The 18,701-nt window shown below is 46.3% G+C and overlaps 1 protein-coding gene and 1 non-coding gene across 2 annotated transcripts in view; both read left to right on the top strand.

Annotated features, from left to right (window-relative positions):
• The window catches only part of LOC100681967 (heparan-alpha-glucosaminide N-acetyltransferase-like), a 377,018-nt gene that overhangs the window by 127,535 nt on the left and 230,782 nt on the right, over positions 1–18,701 (top strand). The window contains 2 exon segments of the mRNA XM_029059391.2: positions 15,629–15,698; positions 18,140–18,206. Of these exon segments, the coding sequence (XP_028915224.1) occupies positions 15,629–15,698; positions 18,140–18,206 (137 nt within the window).
• On the top strand, positions 10,059–10,196 carry LOC114810496. Its single transcript, XR_003758195.1, has one exon. It is a non-coding gene; the product is annotated as a small nucleolar RNA SNORA7 (small nucleolar RNA).

The raw sequence follows: 18,701 nt of genomic DNA, 5'->3' as shown, positions 1-18,701 counted from the left end.
TGGGTGACCAGTTTTGCCAGTAAAGTTCACTTGTAGGGTCACCTTGTGCGGAACTCTTCTTTCTTCCAGTGACTTCATCAGTAAAATTGAGATAGATCCTTGTCGTCTTTATGAAAAATTCGATTACATTTCCCTCTAAACCTCTTCGGTACATTATGTGAGCTCTTGAAACACAGGTCAGTTGATGTGCAACTTTAAATAAAATGTATATTGTAATTAGCTTGATTTGTAATCGATACCTGTGTAATTGCTTCCTTATGTTTCTAGTCTATCCTTCGGGACTTTGCATTGTGAATGAGACATCAATTTATAAAAATGCTAATTGATGCTAAACATGTCACCTGACATCCCTTCCTACTTACTGTCCTGGGAGTGCCCTCAAGTGATAAGAAAACACTGGGAGGACATGACCGTCCCTAAGATAAATGTTTGGAAGATGTTATTCTGCAGTTTAGACTCAAGGCAAATCTCATAATCTAATCATTCTGCCAGTGCTACTCAGTGACATTTAAAGTAACTCAACTTTCTATATAAAAATTATGTGGAGGTCATACCGGTATTCTTTTTATTGTTTGTGGAACGTAGGACTTTAATTCCGCTATTTTTCAGGGTGGGAGAAAACTTTTCTTTTAAACAGAATAAAAGGATTATATATTGTATGCAAAAACCAACGATGCCTCTGGTGGTTTTCCAGGTTTCCGATGAACATTTAATTCGTTCATCTTCAACCGTCCTTTAAAGAGGACTAGCATTAAAATGGAAGTGGAATATTAATAAAAATGTGGTCCTTAAGATTTTCTCTTCCCTCCCCGCCTAACTCCCAACTCCCATCGCTCTCTTCCCCTTCCCCAAAAGTGCTTCAGGTAAGAATGATGGAGAGATTGCACTGCACTGGTTAGTCAATGAATTTAATAAAATGTAAAGCTTTTAGAGCTTTTATACTACCTCAGCATATTTTCCCCGCTGAACTCAAACAGTTTCCCCTACCTTGAGATCTTGGCTATCCAATTTCAAATCAAGGCAGTATTACTAAGCCAAGAGCCATTCCCTTTGGAAGTAAGCGTGAGTGAGCCGGTGTGCGTTAGTGACTCCGGGTCAGATCTTAGCAGCAGAAATCGAGCCCGTCGAAGGTAATCTTCGTGAATGGATTTTCATCTCACTATAATTCAAATTAACATCGCGTCGTCTTCTCTTCCAGTAACTTCCCAAGCGGACAAATCCTAGTCGACAGAGGGACAAGGGGTCTGAACCTGAGCTCTCTGAAAGATAACTGGTGACGGAGCACAGCTATAAATCTCTTTCTACGAAGATAATGCAAATGCTAATTGCTCTAGGCTCATGGCTTGCCACTCTCTAGCAGACGGTAGAACATTTGTCCTTTAGGACTCCTTTATTTGCCGGGAAGGATATTTGAGAGACTTAGATGGGAACCGGCCAAGTCTCGGACAAGGAAAACATTTCAATTGGGCCGGTTGAAAGGTCTTTTCTAAATCTTGTTCGGCTGCTTCTCCACCTAGTAGGAAGAAATGAGAAGTGACACTTCTCCCTTGTCGCAGCTGCTGGAGTAATCAACGAGTTTGGAAAGTTGGCCATAAATAAACCCCATTCTCTGACAGAACTCACTTTCAGTCCTGAGTTTTAGGAGCACTGTGCTCTGCTAGGCTAAGAGACTCAGTTTCTCTTTCCAGCCTCACCAACATCTTTCAATAGACTAAAGATTAATGATGATGATACCAACAACAACAATCATAATGATGATAATAATAATAGTGGTATTTGTTAAGCGCTCACTATGGGCCAAACATTGCATTAAATAATAGTAATAATGTTGGTATTTGTTAAGCGCTTACTATGTGCGGAGCACTGTTCTAAGCGCTGGGGGAGACACAAGGTAATCAGGTTGTCCCACATGAGGCTAACTGTCTTAATCCCATTTTACAGATGAGGTAACTGAGGCCCAGAGAAGTTAAGTGACTTGCCCACAGTCACACAGCTGACAAGTGCAGAGGCTGGATTCGAACCCATGATCTCTGATACCCAAACGCAGGCTCTTTCCCCGAGCCACGCTGCTTCTCTGGGATAGATACAGGATCATCACATACTGTCTCACATGGGGCTCACAGGTTATTTATAGTAATGATGTTTTTTAAATGCTTGCTATGTGCCAAGCCCTGGCGAGAAGCAGCAAGGCATAGTGGATAAAGCCCGGGCCTAGGAGTCAGAAGGTGGTGGGTTCTAATCCTCCCTCTGCCACTTGTCTGATGTGTGACCACGGGTAAGTCACTTTACTTCTCCGTGCCTCAGTTACCACATCTATAAAATGGAGATTGAGACTGTGAGCCCTACATGGGACAGGCACTGTGTGCAATCTGATTTGCTTGTGTCCACCCCAGTGCTTTGTTCAGTGCCTGGCACACAGTAAGTGCCTCACAGATACTATTATTATTATTATTGTTAAACAAGATAATCAGGTCAGATGTAACCCCTCATGGAGCTCCCATTCCAAGGGGGATGTCAGAACAAATATTTAATTCTTATTTTAAAGATAGGGAAACTGAGGCACGGAACAATTAAGTGACTTTCCCAAGGTCACACAACAGGCAAGTGACAGAACTGAGACTAGAACCCAAGTCCTCCGACTCCCACTCCTGTGGTCTTTCCACTGGTGGTCTCATTCTCAAGTGACTCCTTATTAGAGGCTAGGGGACAGATTTAATAATTTTGGTATTTGTTAAGTGCTTACTATGTGCAGAGCACTGTTCTAAGCGCTGAGGTAGATACAGGGTAATCGGGTAGTCCCACGTGAGGCTCACAGTTAATCCCCATTTCACACAGCTGACAGGTGGCAGAGCCGGGATTCGAACCCATGACCTCTGACTCCCAAGCCCCGGCTCTTTCCACTGAGCCACGCTGCTTCTCTAGAATTGCAGAATCAGAAGATGTGGTTCTCACCCTCGAGGAGTTTACAGCTTAATGGGAGTGAAGAACAGGCAAAAATTCCCAAATGTACTCATTCAATCGTATTTATTGAGCACCTACTGTGTGCAGGGCACTGTACTAAGCACTTGGGAGAGTACAAAATAACAACAGACACATTCCCTGCCCATAACGAGCTGGGTACAAGTTTGAGAACACAGATACCGATGATAACAATCCATGTGAGCCATTCATAAATATTGAGTCGACCTGTAGTTCGAAGGCCACACTGCGAACGGTGAAATTGTATCCATGGGAGTGAATGTCATGATGAGGATCACTTATATACCATATTTTGAAACTTTACAATAATTGCCATTCAGGTGAGCACTGCTTAACTAACAGTGAAGAGGAGGTAGGTATGAGAAACAGAGTGGCCTAATGGAAAGAGGGCAGGCGTGGGAGTCAGAGGACTTGAGTTCTAATTCTGGCTCTGCCACCTTCCTGTTGTGTGACCTTAGGCAAGTCACTTACCTTCTCTGGGTCTCAGTTTCCTCATCAACAAAATGGGGATTCGGTACCTCCTGTCCCTCCTGTTTAGACAGTGAGCCTATGCAGGACAGGCATCTTCTCGTGCCCACCGCAGCGCTCAGCACAGCGCTTGGTCCGTAATGAGTACTTAACAAATGCCGTGGTTATCGTTATTATTCCTTCCTGCCGGACAGGCCCTTTGCTTTGTTCCGCACTTGTGATGATAGTTTGCAAAGGCCTGGGAGTCAGAAGGTCGTGGGTTCTAATCCCCGCTCTGCCCCTTGTCTGATGTGTGATCATGGGCAAGTCACTTCTCTGGGCTTCAGTTACCTCATCTGTAAAATGGGGATTAAGGCTGTGAGCCCTATGCAGGACAGATTGAGCCCCCAGACTGAGCCCCCCACTTTCCCTCTGCTCCCCCTCCCCTCCCTCCTTCCCACCCTCTGTTCTTTCCCCTTCCCCTCCCCTTAGCACTACGCTCATTTGTATATATTTTTTATTACCCTATTTATTTTGTTAATGAGATGTATATCGCCTTGATTCTATTTATCTTGATGATGTTGTCTTGTTTTGTTTTGTTCTGTTTTGCTTTGCTCTCTGTCTCCCCCGTTCAGACTGTGAGCCCGTTATTGGGCAGGGATTGTCTCTATCTCTTGCCGAATTGTACATTCCCAGCGCTTAGTACAGTGCTCTGCACATAGTGAGCGCTAAATAAATACTATTGAATGAATGAATGAATGACGGGGTCCGTGTCCAACCTGATTTGCTTGCGTCCACCCCAGCGCTTAGTACAGTCCCTGGCACATCGTAAGTGCTTAACAGATTGCACTATTATTATGATGATGATGCAACATGGGTTGCAAGTTGGCTGGTAGGAAAAACTGGTGCAGTCTGAGGTTTTAGACCGTGTCTGACCTGATCATCTTGTAACTGCCCCAGAGCTTAGTACGGTGTTTGGCACACAATGTGATGAAATATCTAGGGAGGAGGGGGGATTAATCAGGAAATTTCTCTTGGAGGGGGTGATTTTATAGGAAGACTTGGAAGTGGGGAGGTGTGGAGTTTGGGGGATTTGAGGAGGGTTCCAGGTGGGTGAAAGGTATGAATGATGTCAGAGACGAGAGTTGTGTGCCAGGTGGTAGGAGAAGGCTAATTTAGGAGGACTACAGAGAGCAAGAGGGGGTAATGGGAATTTTATTTAATGAAAATAAAAAGGAATACAGTATTTTTAAGCCCTTACTATAAAGCAAGTACTGAAGAAGATGAGAGATGTTCGCATTAGACCTAGATCCCGTTCCTCACAGGGCTTACAATCTAAGCAGTGGGGGGAGCACATATCTTATTCCCAATTTACAGATGAGGAAACTGAGGCCCAGTGAGATTTAAGTGACTTTCCCAAGGTCACCCATCAGGCCAGTTACCGAATTTGGATTAGAACCCTGGCCTACTGACTCCCAATTCCATGATCTTGCCATTACGTTCTATTGCCTTCCCAAGAAGGAGGGAGACAGCTGAGGGAAGCCTTAAAGTCAATAGATGGAAGATTTTGTTTCACGAGAAGAGAAATGGATAGGTACGGGAGACTGTTGAGGAAGGGACTGGAAGATAATGCGAGCAGATTTTTCCCTCTTGGGTCTAATGAGACTGAAGAGGGAAAATGTTGGAGACAGGGAAATCAGAAAGGCAGAAATCCAGTTGTGTGGTTATCAAGTCTTGAAAATGAAGAAGGAAGCTGTAAGTGTGGAGAGGAATAAACAAATCTGCGAAATATTGTAAAGGCTGATTTGGCAAGATTTTGAGACTCACTGAACGTAGAAAATGGCAGAGAGGATTTAAAGATGACCCCAAAGTTGCCAACTTCTGGACGGGGAGGATGGTAATGTTTTAGACCACGGAGGAGAAACATTAGGAAAGGAAGAGAGGAAATGACCGGCTCGGCTTTTGATTGATTGATTTTGGCTGCCAGCGGGTCGTCTGTATAGTGAAGGCAGGAAGAAATATGAGACTGTAAAACAGATGAGAAGATAGGGTGGTGTGGTGGATTAGGGAGTCATTTGCAGAGAAGTGGCAGTTGAAGTCATTTGAATGGAAAGAGCGCTGGCCTGAGAGCCGGAGGAGCTTGGTTCTAATCCTGGTTCTGCCAGTTGTCTGCTGCGGGACCTTGGATAAGTCACTTCACTTCACAGTACCTTAGTTTTTTCATATGTAAAATGGGGATTCAGTTCCTGTTCGACCTCCTATCTCAGTGTTTAGAACAGTGCTTGACACCGTAAGTGCTTAACAGATACTTCTATCATCATCTAAGCTGGCATTCCTGCCAATCCTGAGGTCAAATGCTTAATCAGTTCATCATTAGCATTTATTGAGCACTTACTGTGTGCAGAGCACGATACTTAGCTTTTGGAAGGGTACAGTACAACAGAGTTGGTAAACTCTTTTCCTGCCCACAACAAGCTTACAGTCTAGCGCTTACTATGGGTCTCTAGACTGTAAGCTTGTTGTGGGCAGGGAATGTGTCTGTTGCTGTATTCATTCAATAGCATTTATTGAGCCCTTACTATGTGCAGAGCACTGTACTAAGCACTTGGACTGGACAAATTGACAACAGATAGAGACAGTCCCCGCCCATTGACGGGCTTACAGTCTAATTATGGGCTTACAGTCTAATCATCTATCTATCTATATCTATCTATCTATCTATCTATCTATCTATCTATCTATCTATCTATCTATCTATCTATCTATCTCTCTCTCTCTCTCTCTCTCTCTTTATCTCTCTCTATTTATTCATTCAACCATATTTACTGAGAAGCAGCGTGGCTCAGTGGAAAGAGCACGGGCTTTGGAGTCAGGGCTCATGAGTTCGAATCCCAGCTCTGCCACTTGTCGGCTGTGTGACTGTGGGCAAGTCACTTAACTTCTCTGTGCCTCAGTTCCCTCATCTGTAAAATGGGGATTAAGACTGTGAGCCCCACGTGGGACAAACTGATTCCCCTATGTCTACCCCAGTGCTTAGAACAGTGCTCGGCACATAGTAAGCGCTTAACAAATACCAACATTAGAAGCAGCATGACTCAGTGGAAAAAGCCTGGGCTTGGGAGTCAGAGGTCATGGGTTCTAATCCCTGCTCTGCCACTTGTCTGCTGTGTGTCTTTGGTCAAGCACTTAACTTCTCTGTGCCTCAGTGACCTCATCTGTAAAATGGGGATTAAAACTGTGAGCCCCACGTGGGACAACCTGATCACCTAAGTATCTCCCCAGCACTTAGAACAGTGCTTTGCACATAGTAAGCGCTTAACAAATACCACCATTATCATTATTATGTATCCCCCCAGTGCTTAGAACAGTGCTTGGCACATAGTAAGTGCTTAACAAATGCCACCATTATTATTATTATAATATTATTTATTGAGTGCTTACCGTGTGCAGACCACTGTACTATGTACTTGGAAGAGTATAAACAACAATAAAACAGACACATTCCCTGTTCACAACAAGCTCACAGTTTAGATAGGGAGACAGACATTGATATAAATAAATGTTTCAGATATGTACACAAATGCTGCAGAGCTGGAGGGGGGAAGAATTGAGGGAGCAAGTCAGGGCGATGCAGAAGACAGTGAGAGAAGAGGAAAGGAGGGCTTAGTCAGGGAAGATTTCTTCTAGGAGATGTGCCTTCCGTAAGACTTTGAAGGGTTGGGAGAATAATTGTCTGTCAGATTTGAGGAGAGGGCATTCCAGGTCAGAGGCAGAACATGAGCCTGGGGTTAGCAGCGAGACAGGTGAAGCTGAGGCGCAGTGAGAAGATTTTTGATATTAGAGGAACGAAGTGTGCGGCCCGGGTTGAATAAGGAGAATCGTGAGGTGAGGTAGGAGGGGGTAAGGTGGTGGAGTGCTTTAAAGCCAATGCTGAGGAATTTTTATTTGATGTGAAGGTGGACGGGCAACCACTGGAGTTTCGTCTATCTATCTATCTATCTATCTATCTATCTATCTATCTATCTATCTATCTATCTATCTATCTATCTATCTATCTACTTCTTCACTATTGGCTTCAAAGCTCTGTCATCTTGCCCCTTCTTACCTCACCTCCCTTCTCTCCTTCTACATCCCAGCTTGCGCACTCCACTCCTCTGGCACTAACCTTCTCACCGGGCCTCATTCTCGCCTGTCCTGCCGTGGACCCCTGTTCCACATCCTGCTCCTGGCCTGGAATGCCCTACCTCCTCAAATCTGCCAAACAAGCACACTTCCCCCCATTCAAAACCTTACTAAAGGCTCACCTCCTCCAGGAGGTCTTCCCAGACTAAGCCCCCCCTTTTCTCTGTTCCCCTTTCCGTCCCCATCACCCCGACTCACTCCCTTTGCTCTCCTCCCCCTCCCCGCCCCATAGCGCTTGTGTATAGATGTGCATATTTATAATTATAATTCTATTGATTTTCATTAATGAGGTGTATATAATTCTATTTATTTATAATGCTACTACTACTACTAATAATGTTGGTATTTGTTAAGCGCTTACTACGTGATGCTTGTTTACTTGTTTTGATGTCTGTCTCCCCTCTTCTCGACTGTGAGCCCATTATGGGCAGGGTTTGTCTCTATTTGTTGCTGTATTGCAATTCCCAAGCGCTCAGTAAAGTGCTCTGCACACACTAAGTGCTCAGTAAATACAGTTGAAGGAATGAATGAATCTACCTATCTCTCTTGGGCTCCATCTTCTTCACCAATCCTGGGAAGTTGGTACTCCGAGTCCTTGCAAGCTCAATGGTTGGTGAATCTTGTCAGAATTAGGGGAGGCAGGAAAGGGATAAATAACTGCTTGCAAGCTTTAAAGGCAAAGAGTCTCGGGGGTAACAAGTTTTGTGATCTGCCTGAAACCCTCAGGAAGCTTGATTCCGAGGCAGAGTTGGAATCAGAGCTCCCAGCAGGGAGTTTCTATGTGTGACTACCTCTGGGTCATGGGATCGACCTACTCTTTCTCAGACCGTCTCTTCCCCTACATCCCAGAAGTTTCCGCCAGCAGAAAGTTGTTGGAAGTTGATCCTCCCCATTTACTTCCCCTCTCCGCCCCCCAACCCCAGTCTCTTACCTAGACTTCAGAAGTAGACATTAGCATCTATAATAATAACACTTGTGATATTTGTTAATCACTTATTATGGGCTAAGCACTGTAATGAATGCTGGGGTAGATCTAAGATTATCGGGTTGGACACAGTCCCACCCTATATGGGGCTCACATTCTAAGTCGGAGGGAGAACGTGCATTGGATCTCCATTTTGTAAATGAGGAAAAGAGGCACAGAGAAGTGATGCGATTTGCCCATGGTCACACAGCAGGCGGTGGTGGAGTCGGGGTTAGAAATCAGGTCCTTGGGTTGCCAGAGCCGTGCTCTTTCCACTAGACCACACTGCTTCTAATCTTATCACTCATCTTCCTAAGTGACTTGTCCCAGTCCAAAACTTTCCAGCAGGATGAAGCCAGCCGAGGTTTCTGGTTCCCCCCAGCGTCACTGGGGTTGGATCAGGTGGATCGATCGTTCATTCATTCAGTAGTATTTAGCGAGTGCTTACGATGCGCAGAGCACTATTTATTTCCTTGATTCTATTTATCGCTATTGTTCTCGTGTGTCCGTCTCCCCCGATTAGACCGTAAGCCCGTCAGAGGGCAGGGACCGTCTCTATCTGTTACCGATTTGTACATTCCAAGCGCTTAGTACTTGCTCTGCACATAGTAAGCGCTCGATAAATATTATTGAATGAATGAATGAATAAGCACTGTACAATTCGATCGTGACAGACTTAAGTTGTTGCAGGTCAGGAGGACCTTCCAGGATAGGTGAATTGAAGGTTGCCAAATGGAAGACGTGGTCTCGATCAGACCCTCAGGATCGCTAAGACTCACCTCCTCCAAGAGGCCTTCCCAGACTGAGCTCCCCTTCTCCCTCTTCTCCCTCTACCACCCCCCCCTTCACCTCTCCGCAGCTAAACCCACTTTTCCCCCTTTCCCTCTGCTCCTCCCCCTCTCCCTTCCCATCCCCTCGGCACCGTACTCGTCCGCTCGACTGTATATATTTTCATCACCCTATTATTCTGTTAATGAAATGTACATCGCCTCGATTCTATTTAGTCGCCATTGTTCTTACGAGATGTTCTTCCCCTCGACTCTATTTATCGCCATCGTTCCCGTCCGTCTCCCCGGATCAGACCGTAAGCCCGTCAAACGGCAGGGACCGTCTCTATCTGTTGCCGACTTGTTCATTCCAAGCGCTTAGTACGGCGCTCTGCACATAGTAAGCGCTCAATAAATACTAATGAATGAATGAATGAATGAATAAGACAGGTGCCTCAAGACCAGAGTCGAGAACTCCACATGTCCGTGGGCTGGGACTAGAGGTCAAGCTCCAGCGCCACTTCACTCCTATGAGACCAAGTTTCTTCTGCCCATCCCCAGAGGAAGACTGAGGCCTGAGGACCCCCTCCCCTCCCCGTTGCATGTCCAATCTGCTCGAAGCCGTACGGCCACAACCCCCCGGCAGCGCACAGCTCGGGGCAGGATGGCCGAGGGGAGGATCTAACTGCTACTCATTTTACAGAAACTGTTCAATGCATTCCCTCTCAAGGTCGCATCTGGAGAGTTTCCAGTACTCTACCAGTCTCGTCTATGGGAGGGAGAGTCAAGCAGAGGCCTGTCCATTCCATTCCTAGATTGGGCAGTGGCTAGCAAGCGGAAGGCAACCTGCTACAGGTCAGAACTCACCTGTGCTGGGCAGCGGCGGCATGGGAGACAGTCAAGGGGGAGACTCAAGTTTACTGCACCGAAGGAGGCGATGGTAAACCGATTCGGTATTTTTATCAAGAAAACTCTATGGATCCACTACCAGAGTGATTGCAGATGGAGATGGGGTATTCTGGGAGAGATGCATCCATGGTGTCGCCATGGGTCAGAGACGACTCGACGGCGTAAGACAAGATAATTAATTCCCCAGATGTTTTGGGCTCAGAGAAATCAGTCAGTCGGTCGTATTCACTGAGCACTTACTCTGTGCAGAGCACTCTGCTAAGTACTTGGGAAAATATGATACAATAGTAGTCACAGTCCCAGCCCACAAAGAGCTTACAGTCTAGAAATGTGAACCCCGTACAATCTGTACAATTTGCTCTTTAGAGGCAGTGTGGCTTAATGGAAAGAACATGGGCTTAGGAGTCAGAGAATGTGAGTTCTAATCCCGGCTCTGCCACTTGTCTGCTGTGTGACCTTGGACAAAGCACTTAACTTTTCTGTGCCTCAGTTACCTCATCTGTAAAATGGGGATTGAGACTGTGAGCCCCAAGGGGGACAATCTGATTACCTTCTAACTACCCCAGCACTTAGAACAGTGCGTGGCACATAGTAAGTGCTTAACCAATACCATTATTATTATTATTTTTATTATAAGTATTAGTAAAATCCTCTCCCCTTTTGTTTCCTGTAGAACAGATAAGGTGACTTTTCCCCATTCCCAGAGGTAATCCAGGGAATACCCTATAGCACCGGGTTCTGGCTTGGTTGACAAGCCCGAGGAGAATGGATTGGTCCATCGGCTAAATGGGGGAGGCTAGGGCAACTGACTTAGCACTTAAGGAATCTGAACACTGGTAGGTTGTCCCACCTCTAATGTGATTGCTTAAGAACGCTTCTAATAGAAAAGTAATAAGGGGGCATCTTCGCCAACGAATAGGGCTAGGGACGAGAGTCCCAAGACTGTGTGTTTGCAGAAATCCAAGGGAGGTGGAATCGATTAGACCCTCAGAGACTGTCGGAAGCCAGCAGAGGTGGAGGGGAGTCGTGGAGACACAGGGGAGGTTGTCTGACGCTGGGATGGCTCGTGCTTTCTCTGCATCTGCGCGTGTGGCTGTCACTGGGGGAGCATCTGGCTACGTGTGTTTTCCACATCTGCCGATTGCTGTAAATCAGATCCAACTCAGAGGGTGACTCCGAGGATATTTCTGGGGCTTTGTGTCACTCCCTGGTGGGCTTTCCGAATGTAAAACGATGTGGAGATGAAAAAGATGCACAGAGTGCAAGTTTGCATCTGGGTCATGAGCTGTCCTCATTATTCTTCTTACTAGTGAAGGGGGAAGTTGTTTCCCACCAGGCCTTGGAATTCCAAATGGAAAATCTCCTGGAAGTTCCATCGAACCAGGAATCCCATGGCTTAAAGGGGGGGTTCTCAGTCCCTCCACCCCCTCTCCGGGGGATCCAGAATGCCCCAAACTGTGCTCAATCCTACTGGGATTGCTGGGAGAAGGGAGCATCATGTTGGAAGCCAGTTGCTGGGGTCGGGAATGGGAGGTGGGATCGGTAGGACGGAGCAGAGAGAGGTACGCACAACCTTGTCCGCACCACAGGGTCCCGGGCACAGGCCACAAGAGTAATAATTGCGCTATTCGTTAACTGCCTACTATATACCGAACACTATACTCCGCGCTGGATCAGATACGAGGCAATCGTGCTGGAAATGGTTCCTGTCCCACGTGGGGCTCCCAACCTAAGGGAGTGGGGAGAAAAGGTATTGGATCTCCAGATGAGGAAAGTGAGGCACAGAAAGTTAAGTAAATTGACCGAGGTTACTGCAAACGAGCGGCAGAGCCAGGATGGGGACCCAGATCCTCTGGCTCCCAGGCCTGTGCTCTTTCCGCTAGGCCATGCTGCTTTTCAAGACAGCGGTCCTAGGATTGGGGACTTGGCTCGTGGAGTCCTTGAACACACCCAAGAATCCACTGCTGCCCACCTCCGCCTTCTCACCCATGCTGCTTCGGTGAGGGTAGCCTCGTTCCCTGGGGCCTTGACTTCGGTAGCTGTAGCTCTGGCTGAGTTCCTGGATTCAAGAGTAACAGGCCTCACTGCTGTTATGAATAGAGAGAAGCAGCATGGCCTAGTGGAAAGAGCAAGGGCCTGGGGGGGCAGAAGACCTATTTATTTTGCTTAATGAGATGTCCATCACCCTGATTCTATTTATTTGCCATTGTTTCTATGAGATGTTCTTCCCCTTGACTCTATTTATTGCCACTGTTCTGGTCCGCCCGTCTCCCCCGATTAGACCGGAAGCCCGTCAAAGGGCAGGGACTGTCTCTATCTGTTGCCGATTTGTCCATTCCAAGCCCTTAGTCCAGTGCTCTGCACATAGTAAGCGCTCGATAAATACTATTGAATGAATGAATGAAGACCTGGGCTCTAATCCTGACTCTGCCACTAGTCACTGCGTGATCTTGTCCAAATTGCTTAACGTCGCTATGCCTCGGTTTTCTCATCTGTCAAATGCGGATTAAATCCTACTCCCTCTTAGTTAGACGGTGAGGCCCATATGGGACAGGACCACATCCAACCTGATGATCTTGTATCTATCCCAGCAATTAGTGCCACGTTTGGACTCTCCTCCAGGAAGCCTTCCATGACTCCTCTCATCTTCCCACCTCTCCCTCCCTATTGCGTCAGCTGAAGTCCATATCTCCTCAGCAATTTGCTATTCACCCGACCCCACAATGTTCAGACCCTTACATTATTTTGCTTCCCCTACCTGTAATATATTTAAGTGTCTAATTCCCCCAGTGGATTATAAAATCTCCGAAGGCAGGGATCGTATCTACCAAATCTATTTGTATTTGCACTTTCCGAAGCGGTCAGTACGGGTCTCTGCATACAGTAAGAGTTCAGTGAAGCAGCGTGGCCTAGTGAAAAGAGCATGGGCCTAGAAGTTAGAAGGACCTGGGTTCTAATCTCAGCTCCACCATTTGCCTGCTTTGTGACCTTGGGCAAGTCACTTAACTTCTCTTCATGCCTCAGTTTCCTCATCTGAAAAATGGGGATTAAGATGGTGAGCCCCGCGTGGGACATGGACTGTGTCTAACCTCTTTAACTTGTATCTACCCCAACGCTTAGTTCCTTGCCTGGCAAATAGGAAGTGCTTAACAAATACCTTTTAAAACCACCCCCAAAACATTGGTTGATTGATGACCCTTTCTAAGAACCTCAGCAGATAAGTGAAGTACCATTTTCCCGTACAGAAACCTTCCTTCCAACAGTTTGTTTTTCTAAATGCTCACTGACCTGAAATTTAATTACTGATTAATTTACTGATTTCTAAAAGTGAGATTTATAGATCTGTAACTTCTCCAGGAACCCTTTCCAAAGAGAGGAGCCACATTGACGATGATTGGCACATCTTGGTACTTATGGGCTACCCATTCTCACCACAAATTCCTCAATATTTCCTCTAAGTGCCTTCAGTACTCTTGGACACAAATTCCTCAATGTTTCCTCCAAACTAGATCTAGTTCCAGTGATTTGTTCATCCCCGTTGATCAGTTCTGTAGACCGACATCCCCTCGAACCACCACAGTGTGTTCTCGTTCCTCTGTCCGCTTCCCAAAAAACAGTTGAGTTGTGGAATTCTCGCTTACGTCTTCCTCGGTAAAGTCCAAACCAAAGAAATTCACCTAACTTCTCAGTTCTTGTTTCCATCCCCGGACACGTCTTTTATCCCATGTTTGTCAAGCGGCACCAAATCCCTAGCCGATTTCTGGCTTTGGACGGATCGGAAGACTCCTTCGTTCTTATTTGTGCCATCCCTTGCAAGGCGGTCTTTGAGTTTCTCTTTGCAAGTCTGATTTCCCACTTACCCCTACCCTCCCACTCTTTGTGAACTTTGCTGTTCCTTAGTTGCGTGAGCTTTCCATTTTTGAAATCTTACAATCTCTTACAAATGTCAAACAACAATACATTCACGATTTCTGTTTAGTCACTTTTACTTTTTTTTTTTACATTTTAACTGGGCCTCTAAGATTTTTTTAAGCCGCTTGGCTTCTAGGAGGGCACTTTTTCAATCTTTCAGCTTTTTATAGTATTCGTTAAGCATTTACTATGTTCCACACATTGGGTTAACTATAAACTAATTCAGTCGGACACAGTCCGCGTTCCACTTGGGGCTCACAGTTTAAATCCCCATTTTACAGATGAGGAAACTGAGGCACTGAGAAGTGAATAACTTGCCCAAGGCCCCACAGAAGACAAGTTCAAATATTAAACATCTGTGTGTGATTTTTTTCCAACCTTCTTTCACTCATCTCCCTCTCCCACCACATTCAACTCCAGCATGGATGTTACAAGTGGTAGTCACTATTTCAGGGAAGCCCTTCAAATATTGCTCATTTATCCAATCCAAACACTTTCCTTCCACTTCTCTTCCTGATGAGTCATTCATCCAATCTAAGTGAGGATCATAATAATAATAATAATAATAATGTTGGTATTTGTTAAATGTTTACTACGTGCAGAGCACTGTTCTAAGCGCTGGGGTAGATACAGGGTAATCAGGTTGTCCCACGTGAGGCTCACAGTTAATCCCCATTTTTACAGATGAGGTAACTGAGGCCCAGAGAAGTGAAGTGACTTGCCCACAGTCACACAGCTGACAAGTGGCAGAGCCGGGAGTCGAACCCATGACCTCTGACTCCCAAGCCCATGCTCTTTCCACTGAGCCACGCTGCTTCTCTCACTATTATTATCTGCTCTACTTTAAAACTTCCCTAATCTCACCTAACATTTCCTGATTATTTTCCTCTTCCCGGTCAGATCTTTTAAAACCCTCCTCCCGGGATATTTTTGATTAAGTTTGGAATCTGAGAAGCAGCGTGGCCTACTGGAAAGAGAACGGGCCTGAGAGTCCGAGGACCTGGGTTCTAATTCTGACTCGGCCACTTGTCTGCGGGGCAACTTCTCTGTGCCTCAGTGATCTCATCTGTAAAATGGGGATTTTAACTGCGAGTCCTATGTGGGACAGGGATTCTATACCACCTGATTAATTGGTACCTACCTCAGCACTTTGAACAGTGCTTGTCACACAGTAAGCACTTAACGAATACAATAATAATAGTAATGATTTTATAGATTTCTAGCCAAAAGATTCCAGCATTCTCTCTAATTTTTTTCTTTTTTAGGACTAAATGTTGTTCCTCTAGATTCTTGGTTTCCTGCCTTGAGCATGGGTTTATGCGTAAGATGTGGAGTTGTGTTGGCCTTGTGGGAGAGCAGGAGCAGAAAAGCCGGAGTTCAATATTTTCTTCTAATCGCTTAGTACGGTGCTTTGCACACAGTACATGCCCAGTAAACACCGCTGATTGATTGCCTCTTTGCATTTCAGCTCTCCTGATAGTATCGACTGTCCTAATTGCGGCTTTTCTGCTTTATTTCCTGGGAACGTACGTGTCCAAGTAAGTTGGATTGCCTTTGATTTTTCTGGTTTGTCTATGGCTCTTTTTTTCTGTACAACCGTATTAAGATCATACCTAGCCACAGAATTAGAGAAGCAGCGTGGTTTAGTGGAAAGAGCACAAGAGCACGGGCTTGGGAGTCAGAGGTCGTGGGTTCTAATCCCGGCTCCTCCATTTGTCTGCTGTGTGACCTTGGGCAAGTCACTTAACTTCTCTGTGCCTCAGTCACCTCATCTGTAAAAATGGGGATTTAAAAATGTGAGCCCTACGTAGGACAATCTGATGACCCTGTATCTCCCCCAGCGCTTAGAACAGTGCTCTGCACGTAGTAAGCACTTAACAAATACCATCATTATTATTATTATTATTATCCTTGGTGGGAATATTGGTCAAAAAAAACCCTTCCACAACAAAAGCATACCAGAATCTTAAAAATGTTCCACGGGCAAATAAATGCCCAAAGAAACCGTCTTCTGCACCTGCTTTCAGGGATGACTTTGTTTCCTGGTGAGTCTTAGATGACTGAGAAACCGGAGGCAAATGGAAAACTGTTGGGAAGGTCAGTTTTTAATGGAGCGGATGAAGTCTTGTGACCAACAATGGCACTTTCCTTTCCCTTTGAACACAGTAGCCCTTCCGGTGCCATGGAGAGCTTGTTGTGAGCAGGGAACATGTCAACCAACTCTGCCATATTGTCTTCTCCTGAGCACTTAGTACTCTGCCCTTACTTAGACACCACTGATCGATTGATTGATCGAAAGGTATCCCATTTTCCTCCCAGTCACTGCTGGTGGGAGTGCTCTGATTTTGAAATGCTCTATCCCCTCAGAAGATAGAGTCCCTTCCCCTCTTCCAAGCCCTACTGAGAGCTCACCTCCTCCAGGGGGTCTTCCCAGACTTGAGCCGCCCCCTTCCCTCTGCTCCTCCTCCCCTTCTCTTCCCTCCCCGTTCGCCCTCTTCCCCCCCCAGCACTGTGCTCATTTGTATATATTATTTATTACCCTATTTATTTTGTTAATGAGGTGTATATCTCCTTGATTCTACTTATCTTGATGATGTTGCCTTGTTTTGTCCTGTTTTGCTTTGCTGTCTGTCTCCCCCATTTAGACTGCGAGCCCGTTATTGGGCAGGGATTGTCTCTATCTGTTGCCGAATTCTTATTCCAAGTGCCTACTGCAGTGCTCTGCACACAGTAAGCGCCACTGTGGCTCAGTGGAAAGAACCCGGGCTTCGGAGTCAGAGGTCATGGGTTCAAATCCCGAATCTGCCACTTGTCAGCTGTGTGACTGCGGGCGAGTCGCTTCACTTCTCTGAGCCTCAGTTACCTCATCTGAAAATGGGATGAAGACTGTGAGCCCCACGTGGGACAACCTGATCACCTTGTATCCCCCAGCGCTTAGAACAGTGCTCTGCACCTAGTAAGCGCTTAACAAATACCAACATTATTATTATTATTATAAATGCTATTGATTGAATGAATGAATGAAGTTTGCCCTGACTTCAAGAATACAGCTATTCTGGTTGACTCACTGGCTGAAAAGCAGCGCGGCTTAGAGGAAAGAGGACAGCCAGGGAGTCAGAAGGCCCGATCCCATCCTCCACATAGCTGGTGTGTGACCTTGGGCATGTCACTTAACTTGCCAGTGCCTCAGATTCCTCACAGGTAACATGGGGATTAAATACCCGTTTGTCTCTCCCTTAGACCGGGAGGTGAGGTAAGTGGAGTGCTGCTTTAAATAATGTTGGTATTTGTTAAGCGCTTACTAGGTGCAGAGCACTGTTCTAGGCGCTGGGGTAGACACAAGGAAATCAGGTTGTCCCACGTGGGGCTCACTGGGTCTTAATCCCCATTGTACAGATGAGGTCACTGAGGCACAGGGAACTTCAGTGACTTGCCCACAGTCACACAGCTGACAGGTGGCGGAGCCGGGATTCGAACCCCTGACCTCCGACTCCAAAGCCCGGGCTCTTTCCACTGAGCCACGCTGCTGCTTAAAGCCAACGGTGAAGAGTTTTTGTTGGATGCAGAGGTGGATGGGCAACCCCTGGAGTTTTTTGAGGAGCAGGGTGATGTGCCTTGAACATTTTTGTAGAAAAATGATGTGAACAGAAGAGTGAAATATGGACTGGAGTGGGGAGAGACTGGAGGCTGGGTCCGATGCAGTCGAATTCTATCTACCAGAGCTCGGCTCATAGTAAGCTCTTAATAAATATCACAATTATTGTGTTTACTGCTGCTGGCCAGAGCCAGGCTTTCCACCACTGTAGGCAAGGGAATGAGCAGCGGAAACCAGTGTGGCATCGGGAGAAGGGGAGGAGGGTGGTCACTCTCGGCCCCTCTGGATTTGCGGTAATTACTTGACGTTCCGTCTTCCGCAGATGGCTAGTGAAAATGCGGATGACAGAGAACATTGCCATTTTTAACAGTGTGAATTTTACAGGCTTCGCTGTACCCAGAACCATCGCCATCTGCTCCACAGCAAATGTTTTCCAGGGCTGTTTAATCATGTAAGTAAAAAGGAAAATCTCTTCTGGCGCAGTTCATTTCCTTTAAGCTCTCCTTCTATTTGAACACCTGCTTCTTCCCGTTTGGTGCGGGCTTGGCTGCGAAGCGAAGGTTTCCTCATTCAGGGCGGCAGCGGGGAGTGCGAAAGGGCAGTTGATGGGCAGGATGGGGGAGGACTCCGGGGCTCATCTCAGCTCCACCACTGCCAGGTCGGGGGAGACTTGGAGGACAGTTCCTCAGTTTTCCCATCTAAAGAGAACTTGTTTGGCAAAGGCCTGTGCGCTTTCCTGTAGAAGTACTTGGAGAGGTATCCGCTACCCTAAGTGAAAGGATATACCGGGAACCATCGCTTGGAAGATGGAAGCCCCTTCCTTCGGCCATTTCAAGCAACCGGTCAAACCACAGGATCTCTTGAGGGCTTACTGAGTAGGTGGCACTATATTAGATGAGGTAACTGAGGCACAGAGAAGCGAAGTGACTCGCCCACAGTCACACAG

Source organism: Ornithorhynchus anatinus, chromosome 3 (assembly GCF_004115215.2).
Source record: "Ornithorhynchus anatinus isolate Pmale09 chromosome 3, mOrnAna1.pri.v4, whole genome shotgun sequence".
In the NCBI taxonomy this organism is placed as follows: Eukaryota; Metazoa; Chordata; class Mammalia; order Monotremata; family Ornithorhynchidae; genus Ornithorhynchus; species Ornithorhynchus anatinus.
The sequence above is the reverse complement of the archived record's forward strand: the minus strand, read 5'-3'. Positions and strand labels throughout refer to the sequence as shown.